Below are 14,574 nucleotides of genomic sequence, written 5' to 3'. Positions count from 1 at the left end.
AGAGTCCGCCTGCCAATGCAGGGGACACGGGATCGTGCCCCGGTCTGGGAAGATCCCACATGCCGTGGAGAGGGTGGGCCCGTGAGCCATGGCCGTTGAGCCTGCGCGTCCGGAGCCTGTGCTCCACAACGGGAGAGGCCACAACAGTGAGAGGCCCACATACTGCAAAAAAAAAAAAAAAAAAAAAAAAAAAGAGAGGCATCTAGATAAAAGAACAGAAGTAAGTATTCTAAGATATTAAGAGTAGTTACCTCATACATTTTTCCCCCGTCTTTTTTGTATTTCTCCGGTGTTCTACAATGAACAGATACGAGAGGAGAAATGTTCTGTACTGTGTATTTTTAAAATGGTCTCACTTGGGCTTCCCTGGTGGCGCAGTGGTTGAGAGTCCGCCTGCTGATGCAGGGGACACAGGTTCGTGCCCCGGTCCGGGAAGATCCTACATGCCGCAGAGCGGCTGGGCCCGTGAGCCATGGCCACTGAGCCTGTGCGTCCAGAGCCTGTGCTCCGCAACGGGAGAGGCCACAACAGTGAGAGGCCCGCGTACCGCAAAAAAAAAAAAAAAAAAAAATGGTCTCACTTCTTTACAGTAGCATGCCCCCAGTTCTTCATGAGACGTTGCTGGCTGCTCTATAAAAAGGGTTCTTTGGTCAGCCATATGTGACTGCTTGGCACACTGTCCCTCTTCTGGAGACTCATAATACCTGGTAGGATGTTAAAGGTTCTGAGAAGGCAGCTAATAATGAAACTTGTTTAACTTGATTTTTTTAACCAGCATTTACCAAATTTTTTTGACCACAGAATTTGTATTTTCTCAAAACTACTTAATATCTCAGGAACTACTAGAATTACACAGAACACATGTTGGGGAAATGTTCGCTTAGAACCCCTCAGGTAGTTTTTTTTTTTCCTTAATAGTAATCTTTTATTTATTTATTTATTTTTGTATTTATTTTTGGCTGTGTTGGGTCTTTGTTTCTGTGCGAGGGCTTTCTCTAGTTGTGGCAAGCGGGGGCCACTCTTCATTGCGGTGTGTGGGCCTCTTCACTATCGCAGCCTCTCTTGTTGCGAAGCACAGGCTCCAGACGCGCAGGCTCAGTAGTTGTGGCTCACAGGCCTAGTTGCTCCACGGCATGTGGGATCTTCCCAGACCAGGGCTCGAACCTGTGTCCCCTGCATTAGCAGGCAGATTCTCAACCACTGTGCCACCAGGGAAGCCCCCCTCAGGTAGTTTTTAAGGGAAGTAACTGAGCTGTTTCTGGAGATTTCTTTGGCTGATTTAGCAAAGGATGAATTATATATGCCTTTTGCTCCATGGACAAGATGACCCATTATGTGGATATCAGTCAGCCTCTTCCCCCAGCCACTGCTGTCATTGCCCAATGGGCTCATGAACAAAGTGGCCATGGTGGCAGGGATGGAGGATATACATGGACTCAGAAACATGGATTTCCCCTCACCAAGGCCAACTGGCTATGGCCATGCTGAGTGCCCAATCTACCAGCAGCAGGAGAAACTAACACAGAGTCTTCAATATGGCCCCATTCTCCAGGTTGATCAGACAGCTGTCAGGTGGCAGATTGATTATATTGGACTGTTTCCATCACATAAAAGGCAATGTTCTTTTCTTACTGGAATAGACACTTACTCTGGATATGGATATGCCTTTCCTCCCTGTAATATTTCTGCCAAAACTACCATGCATGGACTTACAGACCATCCCTGGATTTACAGAATGCCTTATTCACAATCATGATTTCCACACAGCATGGCTTCTGATCATGGAACTCACTTGACAGAAAAAGTACAACAAAGGGCCCATATGCATGGAATTTACTGGTCTTATCTTGTATCCCACCATCCTGAAGCAGCTGGCTTGCCAGAATGGTGGAATGGCCTTATGAAGACTCAGCTGTAACACCAGCTAGGTGGCAGTACCTTGTAGGTCTGGGGTTAGGTTCTCTGGAAGTCTGTATATGCTCTGAACCAGCATCCAGTACATGGTACTGTTTCTCCCATAGCCAGTATTCATGGGGTCCAGGAAGCAAGGGGTGGAAGTGGGAGTGGCACCACTCATTATAACTAGCAAAATTTTTGCTTCTTTTCCCACAAATTTATGTTCTGTTGGCCTAGAGGTCTTGGTTCCAAATGGGGAAATGCTTCCACAAGGAGACATAAAAAGATTCCACTGAACTGGAAAGAATGCCACCTAATCATTGTGGGCGCCTCATGCCTCTGAATCAACAGGTAAAAAAGGAAGTGCTGGCTGGGGTGACTGACTCTGGCTACTAGGGGCAATAGGACTACTACTCCACAATGGAGGTGAGGAAGAGTATGCCTGGACTATAGGAGACCCCTTAGGGTATCTCTTAGTATTACCATGCCCTGTGATTAAGGTGAAAGGAAAACTACAACCCAATCCATGCTGGACTACTAACGGGCCAGACCTTTCAGGAGTGAAGGTTCAGGTCATCCCATGATTACCAGCGATGCTTGCTGAAGACAAAGGACAGAGTGGGTAGTGGAAGAAGGTAACTATAAGTACCAGCTACATCGACTTGACCGGTTACAGAAATGAAGACTGTAATGGTCATGAGTATTCCCTTCTTATTTTGCTATGAATATGTTTGTGTATATACGTATCTTGTTTTCTTTCCACTCTTATTCCCTAATCATGTAACATAAGATGTATTGACTTTGTGTCATGGTTAGCAAGGAGAAGAATAAACATCATTCAAGGACTTTACCTCCTCTTCTGGGGAAGGGGTGTTCATTTTCAGTTGTATGCAGGATAGTTGTATCATGTTAGGCAGAATTATGATCTTGTTGTTATCCTTATTTGGAGACTAGGTATGGTTTAGGGAGATGTATATGGGTGCCAAGTTGATAAGGCATGGACTTGTGATTTTAATTTTATGTGTCAACTTGACTGTTCCACAGGGTTCCCAGATTAAACATTTCTGGGTGTGTCTGTGAGGCTGTTTCCAGGCGAGATTAGCCTTTGAATCTGTTGACTCAGTAAAGTAGGCTGCCCTCCCAAATGTGGGTGGGCATTATCAAGTCCTTTGAGGGCCTGCAGAGGACAAAAAGGCAGAGGAGGGAGGAATTTGCCTGTTTTTTTGCTTCTTGCCTGCCTGTTGAGCTGGGACATTGGTCTTCTCCTGCCCTTGAACTGGGATTTATACCACTGGCTCCTCTGGTTTCAGGCCTTTGGACTTGGACTGGAATTACCAGCTTTCCTAGGTCTTCAGCTTGCAGACAGCAGCTCCTGGGACTTCTCACCTCCATAATCCTGTGAGCCAGTTCCTCATAATAAATCTCTTCCTATACATATATCTTATTGGTTGTGTTTCACTGGAGAACCCTGACTAATACAGTTTCCAATTCAAATCCCTCTTCTATGAAAATACTTCTGATTTCTCCAAAATCTTCATGGATTTAGCCCTGTTCATATAACTCTCTTGATCTCTTTTGGTCTGTGAGGCACAGGACAGCATATGCTTGTACTATATTCTCTGACAGACGTGTAATTTTAGGCCTCATCTTTCTAACTAGAATTTAATAACCTTGAAAGTAAGAGCTTTATCTCTTATTTCTTCTGTATTTTCCTCCATTTGTTCATTTCTTTGTCCATTCATTTTTCATCCATTCAGTAGATTTTCTGAGTTTCTACCACTAGCCAGTTCAATAGTGAGTAACATCAGAGCGCTCCCTTTATTCTTATGGTGATTATGGTTTAGTTGGGGATACAGAAATGAATAAGACAATCAAGAAACAGATACATAATTATAAGCCCTGGTAGTACTTTGAAGAAGATATACTCTTAGAGTCCATGAAGGGGGACCTAAACTAACTCTGGGTAGAGAGGAGGGTGGGACAAGGCAGGAAAGGCTAACCATGTTGAGCTAAGATCTGAGGAATGAATAGGTTTTCATTAAATAAGGTAGAGAAAGGGTGGAGGCGAGAGAAGAGTGTTCTAGACCGAAGTTCTCCGGAGGGAAGGTGCACAGGACCACAAGATTGAACACAACAGGCTTCAAAGGACAGGTGGCTGACCAAATAGAAACTACTAACCATTTTCCTCAGTCTCTTCTCTTCTCGTTTTTTCTCAAGCTGAGCCTCCTTTTCTTCTGCCTCCCTCTTCTGACGCTCCTCCTCTTGGGCCTTTAACTGGGCCTGATCAAGATTAGAATTTGTAAAAATCAGAACCCTCAATTTGTGTGGAAATAAGATCTTTTATGTTGAGGAAAGTCAAGTATCTACCAAAGTGCTTGCCCAGCCTCTGGAAGAAGCCTGCGCTTTGTGTTAAAAGTAGAAAGCCTGACCAGCAGGTTGTCAGTAATGTAACCTAAATGTTTCTCCAAAAGAATTCTCTTCTACTTGGGAAGATGAGACTAAGCATGAATAAGACCATTAACTTTTCATTACAAAATCATTACTTTTTAGTTCTTATTTTCATTTATGAAATACTAAGTCCAAACTATATGTAGCGTAAGAAAAATTTTTCTTCCATTTCACCAAAAAACCCCAAAGCTATTAGAACTATTTATTTTTTCTTAGTAGGTACAAAATTTACTTCTGGCAGTCCAGGTCAAAACTTTGGCAGATAAGAATTACTCACCTTTGTAAACTTATCAGGTTGGACATTTACCTGTAACACATTAGTCTTGGTTATGTGTAAATCTTCTAAGTTGCCAGCTCCCAACAACTTTCATAATATTTTCTTCCTGCTATACTAATGATGCTGATGTTTTTTTCCCTTCATTTTCCTAAAATTATCACAGAGTTCAGGCCGGGAGGCAAAAAGCCATATCCAAAGTTGGTGTTACACTATTGCCTTAATGGTCATAAACAAGCTAGGTTTCATTTTTTAATAAAGACCTATACAAATCCTTTTTCTTGCCTCACTTTGCATTCTTGATTTATTACCAATTTCTCCTCTTCTTTTTTTTTCTTCCTCTCTGCCAAGATCCGCCTACGTTCAGCTCGCTGAACTGCTCTCTCTTCCATGGCTAGAAAACAGTAATGCAGTTCCAATATAAAAAATATAAGGAATGCTGCAAAAGAAATGTCTCCATTTTATAGTAAAATTTAGTGTCATTGTTAAAAGTTTTCTTTTAAGTTAAATGTTCACAATCTCAGAAATATATGTGTGTGCATAAAATTTATATAAAAATATAATTACAGGGCTTCCCTGGTGGTGCAGTGGTTAAGAGTCGGCCTGCCAATGCAGGGGGCATGCACAGGTTCGAGCCCTGGTCTGGGAAGATCCCACATGCCGTGGAGCAACTAGGCCCGTGTGCCACAACTACTGAGCCTGCACTCTAGAGCCTGCAAACAACAACTACTGAGCCCGCATGCCACAACTACTGAAGCCCATGCACCTGGAGCCCGTGCCCTGCAACAAGAGAAGCCACCGCAATGAGAAGCCCGCGCACCACAACGAAGAGTAGCCCCTGCTCACTGCAACTAGAGAAAGCCGCGCACAGCAACAAAAAACCAAAGCAGTCAAAATAAATAAATAAATAAAAATTAAAAAATATATATATATAATTACAGAAACTGCAGGTATACACACACACACACACAGACACACACACACACACACACGCCCTACAAGTTAAAGACCTACAATCCCATCCTCAGCAATGATGAACAATTTGCAGATTAGTTATGTTTTTGTTCACATTTCTATTAGAATAACTGTTCACTGGTTTAAACAAGATAATCTGTCTTGATGATACTTTTAGTATGTGAAACCCAGAAACCAGAATTTTAATCTGATAATTCTTTTAATGAATGTAGAAAACTTTAATTACATGTAACAAATACTCTGAGAATAGAATCACTCCTCAAATCCCACTGAGTTTGCTACTTTCTCCTAAGTCACTATACATATGTCTGTATACGTAACAACAATGACAACAAACAAACTGAAGTTTGGGGTCATGATGATTACATTTTAAACTAGTTTTAAGGCCTGGATATCCAGATGGACAGGAAATGGAATCGTACTAGGCATCTGAAGAACTGGCATCTGAATGAATTCAAGTGTCAGACTCCTGTTCTTGACAGTCTATTAAATATCCATCCAAAACAAGCAAATGTGCAAGATGGCTTGACAATACGACTCTGTCACCAGTTGGGGTTTCATAGGCAGGGGGGGCATGGGTGGGAAGAGTATCAAGTTCTGCTCACCTAAGTCAGCCAATGGTTACTTTCGGTTCCTTGTGCTACGTTACAGAGAAGAAAATTTAAGTCCAAGTTTCAAGAATTAATAAAAAACTCGCCAGTCTATGTCTTACAGATATTAAGTGTCTGCTTTGCTGGAAAAAGAATAGTGGGGTTGGCACAGATGGCAGGAATGAGACTCTCTTTAAGGGGGCAGAAATAGACTAGAGGATTAAAGTGAGAGAGCCCCGAGAGGCAGAGTCTGGGGTAATACGCCCTTTTTCCATCTCTTCTAGAGCCAGTCATTAAAGACTACTTGAAAAGTAACCAGGTGTTCTAAAACACGTGAAGTCTTTGATCGGATAATAATTTTTTAAAAATAATCACACCAAACTGGGCATTTCCTGAGCATCCTCATTGGTGGACAAAGAGGGCATAAACTGCTGACCTGGAAGAGAGTCAATGTAAAGATGGCTGATTTCTTCATTAACAGGAATGGACTTCAGGCACAGTGTCCTTCAGGTGACATCACTTCTTGTTAGGGCAGCAATCTTACCATAGATGAAAAATCAGATTTACAAACCACAATGTAATTGTCAAAATGCCTACCACTTCATACAAACATATGTTCAGTGCATGACTAAGTACAGAGTAAAAACAACTGGCAGATTCACTAGGGGGGTTCTGAGGAATACTTCTATTCTCATAGTATGGCTTGGTTTAAATAATGATTTCTATGCACATCAAGAATGTTATTAGAATGTCTGGTTTGATTTGTAGAGACGTGGATGGACCTAAAGACTGTCATACAGAGTGAAGTAAGTCAGAAAGACAAAAACAAATATATATCAACGCATATATGTGGAATCTAGAAAAATGGTATAGATGAACCGGTTTGCAAGGCAGAAATAGAGACACAGATGTAGGGAACAAATATATGGACACCAAGGGGGGAAAGAGGCAGGGGGTGTGATGAATTGGGAGATTGGGATTGACATATATACACTAATATGTATAAAATAGATAACTAATCAGAACCTGCTCTATAGCACAGAGAACTGTACTTCACTCCGCTGTACAGTAGAAACTAATACAACATTGTAAAACAACTATACCCCAATAAAAAAAAAAATTTTTTTAATGTCTGGTTTGTGGATTTCATTCTAAAAGCCTATCATCAAGGCACAACCCATTATAAAATGATGTAATAACTTGATGTGGATTGCTGTTAGCTGATCAATATTTTAATGTTAACAAAGTACAGTGATAGGTGATCTTTATCAAGGTTTATTCTTAGCAGCTACGTGGAATTTTTTATTTGTGTAATTGTCCCATTTCTAAAATCACAGTCCAAATCTCAAATTACAGAAAAATGCTTAAACCTTTCAGCACTGTTTTGTTTGTTTGTTTTTTGTTTTTGTATTGGCTAGGAAGACCAGAAAGTTTGGCAAAAAGGGTAGGAAAGAGTCGTGGCATTCTCTGGTGTATCCACTTCTCATGTGTCTACCCATCTTAGACCTTGACTAGGTTCTGCCGAGTCTCAAAACCCAAGAGTTGCCAGGATTCAGTCCCAACACATTCTACTCCAAGAGGAAAGATAACCACAACCAAGGCCCCACCAAGACAGCCCTGCCTTTCAGTATGGGATGAGGTGCCATCAGCTGCCTTGGAATCCTTCTGGGTCCAGACAGAGAACTTCGGGAGTCACCTCTACTACCTTCAGTCCCAGGGGAAGCAACAGGCGAACTGTGGGAAAAAAAAAGGAACAGAATTCAGACCAATCACCAGCTTCATTCAAAGCCCTTGCACCTGAGGAACTCAACGCCTTTTACAAACTTTAATTAATCCTTACTTTCTGAGATAACTATGTATTATTATACCCATTCAATAAATTGGTGTAATGAGGCGTGGAAAGGTCGAGTGATTGGCCTGAGTCTACAATGTGAGTCAGGCACTCTGATTCCCATCCCAGTGCTTCAAATCAATACATATCACCCTCTTCTTATCCTACCATTTATCACACATACTGAGTATGTCACAAGCATGTCTAAAACCATCTTAAATAGCTTTTGAGAAATTTGGACTCTAATTCTAGACTCAAAGATGTTTACTTTTATCTCAAACAACTACAGACTTAAGCTAGGTAAGTGGCCATAACCAAGGGCTGCTCCATTTGGACCTAATATTGTCTGATCTGGTTCTCAGCCCTAAACATACTCAGAAATCCAGAAATTGAGTTAGAGCAAGTAAGCATTTTTCTCTTTTACTGGTATAGTGACAGAGCTCCTCAGACAAAGGCAGCCACCATACAAATGCTAACTATATAACGGGATCCTTATAGGCAGCCACTTGCCTTAAATACGTTTTGGTACCTGTCACATACCAGTCACCATGCATGGGGCTTCTCTGCTTTGCGAGTGCACAGTAAAAGAAAAGGAGTAATTATAGAGTCCGGACGCTGGGTAAAGTTCAGGAGCCTTTCGATCACAAAGTAAAAAACCCCAAATAAAGAGTCCAAAGAGTGTTCTGATACAATGGACATACTTTGGAAGCACCTGGCAGGTTCTTTTTCGTTCATCTTCTCCGGGGTTTGACAGCAGGCAGCTCTGTGTGTCGGCACGCCCTGCTGCCTGCCGAGCCTCTGCCAGCCGCTGGTTTCCCCTCAGCTCCAGAATTGTTTTCTGCTGTTCCTGAAGTTTCTTCTTCTGCTTTTCAATCAGCTGTTGCTGGAAGATGTGGCGGTTATGGAAATGACCCATGCACATAGGTTCTGCTTTCTGGCTGCTGGTTCTGAGCTTCTCTTTGTTGCCAGGCTGTTGGGAGGGCTCAACATGTAGGGCCTTGTGCGGTTTAGTGTCAGATGTATCCAGAGGGACATTCTGGAGGGGAACCTGCAAGATGTCCTTTGTTGGTCTTCCTAGGTGGGGGCTGGGCACATAACCACTGGTCCCCGAGGGAGGCTTTTCCCACAAAGGGGGGATGGCAGCCGCCTGAGCGAGAAGAAACATGTGATAGCTCAGCTATTTAAAGGACTGTACTGGTGAGATCCAACTCTACCTGGTCAGCACTTTTCTGTTCAATGGCACAAGTGCCCTGCACCCCAGCCAGAGCTGCCCTGTGCTCCTGGCCTGGCCATCTCAGAAGCCACCAGCCTTAGCCCCGTGAGTCACTCTTAGAATGTGCCCTGCTGCTCACCACAGAAGCTGGTGGGAGAGTGGGTACAATCATACGAACCACTGCCATGGCCAGGATATCTGGAATCAGAAAAATGTGCTCTTAGAAATATCTAATTTGGATAGTTTGTTCGTGAATTAGGCATGATTACTCCAGATATATATTCCAGGAATTTAATCTGCACAAATTTTGCAGGAAATTGAAAATATTGTGGCAAAGTATATACTGTTTCTCAAGAATGTTTGAAAACTAAGGAATAACTTTACAAATCAATAGTAGCTCTTTAATAATAACAATAGCTCTTTATTTTTTAAAATTTTTATTTATGTTTTACATCTTTATTGGAGTATAATTGCTTTACAATGCTGTGTTAGTTTCTGCTTTATAACAAAGTGAATCAGTTATACATATACATATGTTCCCATATCTCTTCCCTCTTGTGTCTCCCTCCCTCCCACCCTCCCTAACAATAGCTCTTTAATAACAGCTCTTTCAATGTCTCTCTTGCCACCAGTAAATTAATCACAAGGTATTTGTCTATTTCAGGATCAAGGCCTAGATTAAAGCATACAGCTTTAATCCAGCTATTCCCAAACAATTTATTTATGGGAAATATTTGCAAGCCCACGATCATTGGGCAAATATCTGCATTATATAAGAATAATGCTACCTAATAATATTTTATATTAGCGTATGGCTTAATAGTTTTCAAAGCTTTATCACATAAATCTCATTTAACAGACTGAGGTGTCATACTCAATTACAAATTCTATACAGATGGGAAAGACACAGAATTCTTAATCAGAAAAATTTATCCTGGCTAAAATAATGTCACAGTTAAAATGTTTCTTCTAGAATAGTTTGATTCCATGGTCTAAGCTCTGATCAGTTTTTGATTCTGTCACCTGCAGTGGTGTAGGGAGAAAAATACTGTGAACTATCTTATTATCTTAGAAGCTTCTAGCTCTAACAGGGCGCCATATTTGGGAACTCAAAGATATTTTTCATAATGATGGAAATATTTTAAATAGACTCAGCCAAAGTGAAAGATGTGATATATGGAAACTCTGAAATGTTAAATATTTTTAAAAATAGTCTACTATTTCAGAAATGTCAGTGGACATTTATTCATGAGAACACCTGCTTAAGCAATTTAGCGTCAAGCAGGGTTTGTGTTTTAGGCCCTTTTAAACTTTGTGGTAATGATACATTATTAACACAGCAAGACTGTAAAAGCCTTGAGTACAGCAATAAGATTTCTTTTGGATCATGGTAAATTTTTAAGGTGAAAATAAGAGAACGAAAGAAAATCTTAATGGTACAGACTGTACTTAATAGAACAGGACTGAACAGTCTGGCTCAATTAGAGAAAATCACCTATTAGCTAACTGATAATTTCAAAAATTTTCAAGGTATAAGATATGGGTTTATGCGTTCCTGTGACTGTACAATTAATGAGCATCTAACTACAGATTTTATATTGTCATTTGTTCATGTTACACTATATACTCTGGACAAGATCAGAATTTATCTAGTAACCTACAGAGTCTATTATAGCCTTTTATTTTAATTTGCTCTATTTTTCACAATTTTATCTTTTCTTGATAAAGTCTTTTGTCTTGACTTCAGAGATCTGGAGACTTTTCTCTTGAGTCTAAATTATATATACATTTAGTAATTTTTCTGTTTTATGCAGGTAACAAAAGACTTTCTGCTGACTCTTTCCATTTGAAGATAACAGTGGAACTTTGTGAGGTAAAAGGTTCCACAGAGCTATTGGGTAGAACCGATAAGATTCTCTTAGGTCTCAAGGGAAACAAGATTATCTAACTGACATAAAGGTACATAAATTGCCTAGGGGAAGGGACAAAGTAAGCATCCTCATGATCCCCCTTTGTTGAGACACTAAGCTTAAATTAAAACCAGCCTACTTGCTGGCCGTAATAACAATAATCACAATAAAAAGCAAGGCTGGGAATCATCCAAGTGCTCAATTTAACTTCACGCATTTGAGTTAAGTATTGATACTTAAAGGCATTATGTAGAAGGTGGCAGGGGAAGGATAGATTGGGAGTTTGAGACTGACGCAAACACACTGCTATATTTAAATAGATAACCAACAAGGACCTACTGCATAGCACAGGGAACTCTCCTCAATATTTTGTAATAACCTAAATGGGAAAAGAATTTGAAAAAGAAACAATACATGTATAAGTATAACCGAATCACTTTGCTGTACACCTGAAACTAACACAACATTGTTAACCAATGATACTCCAATATAAAATAAAACTTAAGAAAAAAGAAAATGAGTTAAATAGGTTTCCCTACAGATTAATAATTCTGAACTTAGAGCACAGAATTTAAAATAAATGTACAATGTAAAAGAATGAAATTAGAACATTCCCTAACACCACACACAAAAATAAACTCAAAATGGATTAAAGACCTAAATGTAAGGCCAGACACTATAAAACTCTTAGAGGAGAACATAGGCAGAACACTCTACGACATAAATCACAGCAAGATCCTTTTTGACCCACCTCCTAGAGAAATGGAAATAAAAACAAAAATAAACAAATGGGACCTAATGAAACTTCAAAGCTTTTGCACAGCAAGGGAAACCATAAACAAGGCAAAAAGACAACCCTCAGAATGGGTGAAAATATTTGCAAATGAAGCAACTGACAAAGGGTTAATCTCCAAAATTCACAAGCAGCTCATGCAGTTCAATATCAAAAAAACAAACAACCCAATCCAAAAATAGGCAGAAGACCTAAATAGACATTTCTCTAAAGAAGATATACAGATTACCAACAACCACGTGAAAGGATGCTCAACATCAGTAATCACTAGAGAAATGCAAATCAAAACTACAATGAGGCATCACCTCACACCAGTCATAATGGCCATCATCAAAAAATCTACAAGCAATAAGTGCTGGAGAGGGTGTGCAGAAAAGGGAACCCTCTTGCACTGTTGGTGGGAATGTAAATTGATACAGCCACTATGGAGAACAGTATGGAGGTTCCTTAAAAAACTAAAAATAGAACTACCATATGAACCAGCAATCCCACTACTGGGCGTATACCCTGAGAAAACCATAATTCAAAAAGAGTCATGTACCACAATGTTCACTGCAGCTCTATTTACAATAGCCAGGACATGGAAGCAACCTAACTGTCCATCGACAGATGAATGTATAAAGAAGATGTGGCATATATATACAATGGAATATTACTCAGCCATAAAATGAAACGAAATTGAGGTATTTGTAGTGAGGTGGATGGACCTAGAGACTGTCATACAGAGTGAAGTAAGTCAGAAAGAGAAAAATAAATACCATATGCTAACACATATATATGGAATCTAAAAAAAAAAAAAGTGGTTCTGAAGAACCTAGGGGCAAGACAGGAATAAAGATGCAGATGTAGAGAATGGACTTGAGGACACAGGGAGGGGGAAGGGTAAGCTGGGACAAATTGAGAGAGTGGCATGGACTTATATATAATACCAAATGTAAAACAGATAGCTAGTGGGAAGCAACCGCATAGCACAGGGAGATCAGCTCAGTGCTTTGGGACCACCTAGAGGGGTGGGATAGGGAGGGTGGGAGGGAGATGCAAGAGGGAGGAGTTATGGGGATATATGTATATGTATAGCTGATTCAGTTTGTTATAAAGCAGAAACTAACACACCATTGTAAAGCAATTATACTCCAATAAAGATGTTAAAAAAATAAATTAAATAAATGTACAACTAGGAAAATTATTTGTATTCAAATATGACAGACAAATAATTAAAAACAAAACAAAACAAAACTTAACTGTATATAGTACCAAACACTATAAATAAACCAAAAAGACAAATAAAAACAATGAAAAAACCCTGCAGAATATATAATAATAAAAGCATCAATAGTCTTAAAAATATAAAGAGCTCCTATAAACAAGAAAAAGATATATATTCAAGGATAAAAATGGATAAAAGGCATCACTATTCATCTTTCTATATCCACTTTCAGATACATATATATATATGTAAATGGAAAATATAAAAAATGTTTAACCTCACTAGTAATAAAAAATGCAAATGTTGAAGCAATGGTAACACAAAAAATATTTTACCTGTCAACTTGGCAAAAATGATAAATATGTTATCAAGCAGGAAAACAGGTACTTCTTTGACACAACCTTCCTGGAAGGGCAATTTGGTAAAAGTCTTTAAAATATGCATTCTATTTTTAAGTATTTATCCTAATTAAAGCCTTATGGATGTGTGCAAAGACTTAGCTACTTGTTCACTGAAGCTTTGTTTATAATAGTGGCAAACTAGAAACAACTTAAATGTCCAGCAACAAAGAAGGAGGTATACAGTCTAGCTCATGGTTCATGATAGATTTCATGCAGCCATTAAAAAAGATGGCACAGAATGACAGTCCTTAACCAGGGGTTATTCATCAGGTTCACCCGTGGAACTTTAAAAAAAGTATGGTGCCCCACACCCAGAAATTCTGATTTAGTAGGTCTGATTCTGTGTTATATTCTCAGTTGGGAACTACTGTTGCATAAGTAGATTTAGTGACACAGAAAATTCTCGTTATATTGCAGAAAATAATTTTAGAAAAACAGATTACGTTATTATTAAGTAGAAAATATATTCTCATCAAAGTGGGTATAGAGGGAACATATCTCACCATAATAAAAGCCATTTATGATATACCCATAGCCAATATAATACTCAATGGTGAAAAGTTGAAAGCCTTCCCAATAAATTCAGGAACAAGACAAGGATGCCCACTCTCACCACTTCTATTCAAGACAGTATTGGAAGTCCAAGCCACAGCAATCAACAAGAAAGAGAAATAAAAGGTATCCAAATGGGAAGAGAAGAGGTAAAACTGTCACTATTTGCAGATGACGTGATTCTGTATACAGAGAACCATAAAGACTCTACACAAAAACTATTAGAACTAACAAATGAATTCAGTAAGGGGACTTCCCTAGAGGTCCAGTAGTTAAAACTCCATGCTTCCACTGCAGGGGGCATGGGTTTGATCCCTGATTGGGGAACTAAGATCCCTCATGCCATGCAGCATGGCCAAAAAAAAAAGGAATTCAGTAAGGTAGCAGGATACAAGATTAACATACATAAATCTGTTGCATTTGTTAATACTAACAATGAAATACCAGAAAGAGGAAGCAAAAAAGAAAATCCCATTTAAAATTA

The 14,574-nt window shown here is 39.6% G+C and overlaps 1 protein-coding gene across 1 annotated transcript in view; it reads right to left on the bottom strand.

Moving 5' to 3' along the window:
* The window catches only part of CCDC191 (coiled-coil domain containing 191), a gene marked incomplete at both ends in the record, with an annotated part of 104,676 nt that overhangs the window by 32,456 nt on the left and 57,646 nt on the right, over positions 1-14,574 (bottom strand). The window contains 4 exons of the mRNA XM_079705261.1: positions 4,075-4,176; positions 4,930-5,012; positions 7,805-7,917; positions 8,716-9,161. Of these exons, the coding sequence (XP_079561387.1) occupies positions 4,075-4,176; positions 4,930-5,012; positions 7,805-7,917; positions 8,716-9,161 (744 nt within the window). The remainder of the gene's footprint in view (positions 1-4,074; positions 4,177-4,929; positions 5,013-7,804; positions 7,918-8,715; positions 9,162-14,574) is intronic.

Source organism: Hyperoodon ampullatus (assembly GCF_949752795.1).
Source record: "Hyperoodon ampullatus genome assembly, chromosome: 5".
NCBI classification, from domain to species: domain Eukaryota; kingdom Metazoa; phylum Chordata; class Mammalia; order Artiodactyla; family Ziphiidae; genus Hyperoodon; species Hyperoodon ampullatus.
This window is presented reverse-complemented; position numbering and strand designations above follow the sequence as displayed.